At 31.2% G+C, this 5,858-nt stretch overlaps 1 protein-coding gene across 1 annotated transcript in view; it reads right to left on the bottom strand.

The window, feature by feature from the left end:
- LOC106476731 (transcriptional regulator ATRX-like) overlaps window positions 1–5,858 on the bottom strand; it is a gene marked incomplete at both ends in the record, with an annotated part of 14,465 nt that overhangs the window by 1,715 nt on the left and 6,892 nt on the right. The window contains 4 exons of the mRNA XM_013937363.1: window positions 2,353–2,565; window positions 3,169–3,331; window positions 5,463–5,521; window positions 5,632–5,744. Of these exons, the coding sequence (XP_013792817.1) occupies window positions 2,353–2,565; window positions 3,169–3,331; window positions 5,463–5,521; window positions 5,632–5,744 (548 nt within the window). The remainder of the gene's footprint in view (window positions 1–2,352; window positions 2,566–3,168; window positions 3,332–5,462; window positions 5,522–5,631; window positions 5,745–5,858) is intronic.

Here is a 5,858-nt window from a genome sequence, read left to right as displayed (position 1 = left end):
TTCTATAACACCATCAGGTGTAGCTAAATGATATTACTAATATATTCTATAACACCATCAGGTGTAGCTAAGAGATATTACTGTGATATTCTATAACTCCATCAGGTGTAGCTAAGAGATATTACTGTGATATTCTATAACACCACCAGGTGTGGTATATTCGCACCATACAAAAACATTTACTATTTAACATGGTTTGCACATGCTAAGTGGACAAAAAATCCAGGATTTTCAAGGACCTAATTTACTGATTTTGACACAACATGCACTCCACCAAATTTACATAACTAAGGTTCTATTATATTCTACAAAAAATACATTACCAGTTGTAAAAAAATGTTCTAGCAATAGTACATACAGTGAAATGCATGTATACAAAAAATGTTAATTCCCCCCATACTTTTTTGTGCACAGTACACATTTCTTGGGTGTTCTAGCAGCCAATTACCCTAAGCATTGGTATCCATTCATACTAGATTGAATTTTTACCTCCCAGGCATACTCTGACTTACACCTGAGCTACTGACAAAACACTTATTAAAAAAATAAAAATATGAAACAAGCCATTTAAAGAAAATCTAAAAGACATAACATGGTACAAATAAAATCTTTATTAGTTACAGTGCTTTGGTTGAATCTAAATATTATTCTAGCTTGTAACCAAACCAAATAATATTTATTGAACATAATATTTCAACTTGTCAATAGGACAAGTTATCTTGTACCTGACTGACTGTTGAACTTTCATCAAATGTAACCATACAAACCAATAGTGAACATATTATTTCAACTGACCAATAGGACATCTTGCACACGTTAGCTAATAAGGTAAATATTCACACACGTATTGTTACTAAGATAACTCTCCTTTGTTCTCAGACATTATTTGTAAACATTTCCAACAAACAAACCAGAAATCTTGTGGTTCAGTAAAACCTTTATATTTCAACATGGTGTTCAGCCTGCAAGTTTTATTGCAGATAACTCTTGTCAACATCTAAACCATATCTAAAACAATAACTGTTATAAATAATTCTATTTCTTGTCCTGGGTATCAGCCATCACATGGTATTAACCTTCTTTTTTTAAAGATTTTCATTCATTTTAGGCCTGAAAGAAACCAACTGATAAGAACACATTAAGACTTCATAATATTAATAACGTGTCACAATACTGTATTTATTCCTAAATGCCTCTTAAAAGTAGAAGATTGTCTTCAAATATTTAGTAACAGGGCCAAAAATGTCATACTTAAAATATTCCAGCTTAGACCAATCTCTGTGTACGTAACAGGTAGCTATACTTATAAGCTGATAGGCTATCTTCATGTACGATGGTTTAGTTTACAATACATATTCTGTCATACTTAAAATATTCCAGCTTAGACCAATCTCTGTGTACGTAACAGGTAGCTATACTTATAAGCTGATGGGCTATCTTCATGTACGATGGTTCAGTTTACAATACATATTCTACCATACTGTTCTCACTGTCTTTCTTTTTATTAGTAAACTCTAGACAACAACTGATGAAGCCTAGAAACATTGTTTATTAAGGAAACATCCACTAACAGTATCTTTACAACAATGGTCATGTAACACCATATTGATACAGGTACACAGTTCAAAGCCTTCTACTGATCACTGTTGCCAAGTCAGTGTATTTCCCATTTTATAACTCACATTTTCCATAGGTCATTTTTCTAGAAACTGAGACAAACAACATTACGGCTTGTTAATGGTAAAAATGGGATGTGGCAGATATAAGATTAAACTTAAGGACTTTACCAGGACTCCTGATAAAAACCACTAATTTTACAAAATTTCCAGTATCAAAATAACTGTTTAAAGTTCCAATGATTTTCATGACCTGTTCATACCCCGATTTAAGTAGATTATTTGCATGATCCTAACGTCATCACGTGACTACGATATGCAGTCTATAACAATACCATACATATCACAGATATTATAACTACTGTAAACAGAGTAGATGCTATATTAAAGTTTCTACATTGTTCACATAATATTCACACCACTAGCTTCATTGTTTCAACTGTTTAATACTGGTCTTGAACCTGTTATTAAATGCAGTTTAAACATTTCTTTCTCATAAACAGCCTAGATTTATATTTCCTACAGTTAACTGTTGTAAAAATGGAATTTCAAACCTGAAATAAACAATAAATATGGGAATAAAACACATCTCCAGTTTGTATGATTTTTATCACAAATTGTAGGCCTACTTGCTTGGCCAGCCCTCTGTGTTTAATGTGTAACTGTACTAAATATATTTCATGGTTCATAATTACTTCAATTTTTAAAATATAAAAAAAGGCTTATGTTTACAAACCTGCAATTTTCTTCATCATTAAAATGTTCTATCCATCTTCTCCTGCTATCAGCACTGGTCGACCCATCCATTCGGAAATAATCCAAACCGTGCAGCCACGTTCCATAGTAGCCCTTCTGTTCAGGGTCAGAAATCGTGCTGTTCTCCAGGTTTTTCATCTCTAACATATCTTCTACTAAGTCCAACAACAGTAGACTCTGACTAAATAATAAACTAGAAGAGAAAGACAAACAGACATGATACAGCTAGGTTGTTCCCCCTAAGTCCAACAACAGTAGACTCTGACTAAATAATAAACTAGAAGAGAAAGACAGACAGACATGATACAGTTAGGTTGTTCCCCAGTATATATGGCATAATCTAGGTAGAAACGATCTTGACAGGATACGTTCAAACACTCAAAAAAATCAGAATAAAGTCCAGGGTAAGACAGATGGAACACACACTGCCCAAACATAAAGCACATATTAAATAAAATGCAGACTGAAAAAAAAATTGCAAGAAACTGTAAAGATTGTTTTAATTACAAAACAAATACTGGTTATACAGGTTGTTTGCCTTCTACACATCACAATGAGGGTTAGACAAAAACAAACAACTTACCACTCAGAGTAGCACCGGATCTTTAAAACTGAAATTTGTGTGACAAATGAGAAAGTGATGTCCTGTAAAAAGCAGCAGTTTTACCAGAATATTCTTCTTTAGTTAGTTAGTTAGTTAGTCAGGTAAAATTAGGCATAACAAAAAAGTTGAATACATCTTACTTCACATTTCTGTGGATCAATTAATTTTGGTCAACTATGAAATATGGCTTACACTTTATCTCCTATCTCTTCACATCTGTTAAGAATTTCAAAAAGAAGGACCAGCTTGCCACTGAGCTCTATTTTTTTAGATTCCTCTTCTGGAAGGATATCTGACCACCATTCCTTCTCATCATCTCTGTTTGTGTTATCTGGTTCTTCATTCTTTTCTCCAGCTACACTCGGAAAGTCACAAACAAAAAACCAATCAGCTAAAACTTTCTTTTGGCTCTTGTATGCTTTAAACAAACAAATTTTCATGTCATTATCAAACCTTTCATTTTGTTCTAGTTTTTCTCTCTTCAGTTAGACTCAAGAAATAAACGTTAACTTCTGTAAAACATAAAAACAAAAATTAAGAAAATGTATCATTGAATTATGATTTTATCTTTCCAACTGCCACTGTTATAACATATCAGTTTAACTGCACTTAATTATTCTGATATTATTTTATTATCTACTACTGTCTACAGTGTAATACAGTTTAACCTCACTAACTGGTTCAAGTTTTGTTTTATTATATATTACTGTCTACATTGTAATACAGTTTAACCTCACTAACTGGTTCAAGTTTTATTTTATTATCTACTACTGTCTACAGTGTAATACAGTTTAACCTCACTAACTGGTTCAAGTTTTGTTTTATTATATATTACTGTCTACATTGTAATACAGTTTAACCTCACTAACTGGTTCAAGTTTTATTTTATTATCTACTACTGTCTACATTGTAATACAGTTTAACCTCACTAACTGGTTCAAGTTTTATTTTCCCATCCACTACTGTCTAGTGTAATCAGTTAGCCTCAGTTACTGGTTCCTCTGTTATCTTCCCATCCACTACTGTCTACAGTGTAACACAGTTTAACTTCACTAACTGGTTCCACTATTATCTTTTCATCTACTTAATGAGTTTAACTATATTTTAGTCAGTGGTTAATTCTGTACAATGTGAATAACTTCAATATTATTATTTTATCTTTAACAATATATTTGTCATTTGGTAAAATGTGTAGAGGTTCAACATTATTATTTTATCTTTAACAATATATTTGTCACTTGTTAATTTGGTAAAATGTGTAGAGGTTCAACATTATTATTTTATCTTTAACAATATATTTGTCACTTGGTAAAATGTGTAGAGGTTCAACATTATTATTTTATCTTTAACAATATATTTGTCATTTGGTAAAATGTGTGGAGGTTCAACATCACTATTTTATCTTTAACAATATATTTGTCATTTGGTAAAATGTGTAGAGGTTCAACATTACTATTTTATCTTTAACAATATATTTGTCATTTGGTAAAATGTGTAGAGGTTCAACATCACTATTTTATCTTTAACAATATATTTGTCACTTGTTAATCTGGATGTGATGGGTGTGGCAAGAGAGGTCTGATTTTCTATTTGATGACTCTGTAACCAAACAAGATTAAAAGCTATGAAAATTATGGTTTGTCTGAGCAATGACAATTTTATAGTGAATAATTTATGTTATATTTCATACTTATTGGAGGGGTGGTGAATAAATTAGAGAAAAGGGGATGCCAAGATAAAAAATATCACATTTCTCACACTAGGGGAAATTCAGGATTTTTTTTAACATTGCCTTATAAAATTATGAACATTAAAAAAACTTATATTGTATTAAAATATGGATTATTAGCTACGATTTCTTGCTATTCTAATTATTATAACAAACAAAAAATTATTTAAATAAATTTTGAAAATAACTCTCTAAAAGACCGTGACATACTCAGTTAGACCTACTCATCGTGAAAAGGTTAATCCATTTGTGTTATCCATACACTAATAGACATAAACATTACATTCTAGACAAAAAAAGATGGCAAAGCATTAAAAACCAACACATAAACTGATTTTTGTTTTAAGTAGTTTTAATTCGTCCATCTGAAGTTTATATATAAATTTCTAATGCTTCACAAGGTTTAGGCATTTTAGCTGTAACTTCATAAGTATTATACTTTATATATAAGTAGCTTTTCACAAAAACTTGTTTTATCATCCAGCCTAAATGAGGAATTCTAGTATTGAAGAAAAGGCCTCATGTATATTGACTTGTGGCAGATAAAAGATAGATCCAAATGCTATTTTTATACATCTCTGATTGAAAATCTGTAAGAGACAAACTATGAGCAACTTGTTAAAAAAATATCTGGAGTTTATATGATTTTTATCTACACTATTAGGTATGTTTGGGTTTGTTGTGTTATAACTTTCCAGGTCTTAAACAATGACATTTAATAAGTTTAAATATCTATAGTCTAGAAGATGCTACCTACTTAGTCTAGAAGTCTTCCACTTCTTGATAACCTCTTCTTCACTGCTGTCATCATCCTTCCTGTAACAGTAATTTCATACATATTTAAGGATACAGTTCAGCAGTAAGAAGTCTGTTACGTTCATCACTTGTGTTTAATTTTTATTAAAAGAGGACAGTCAGAGACTCACTTGTTGGAACTAGTGCCTGGTTCAGGGTTTTCTAGACAAATAACATCATCATCATCACCATCATCAGATTGTACAGAAATATCATCAGAGTTAGAATCTTCAAAGTCATCTATCTGTCAAGGGAATGAAAAAAAAACCTTGAAATTTTAACCAGCAAAGAACTGTTACTTACAAACACACCAAAATCTTCAATTTTATCCAGCAAAGAACAACTGTTAGTTACAAAC

Source organism: Limulus polyphemus, unplaced genomic scaffold (assembly GCF_000517525.1).
Source record: "Limulus polyphemus unplaced genomic scaffold, Limulus_polyphemus-2.1.2 Scaffold11375, whole genome shotgun sequence".
NCBI lineage: Eukaryota > Metazoa > Arthropoda > Merostomata > Xiphosura > Limulidae > Limulus > Limulus polyphemus.
This window is presented reverse-complemented; position numbering and strand designations above follow the sequence as displayed.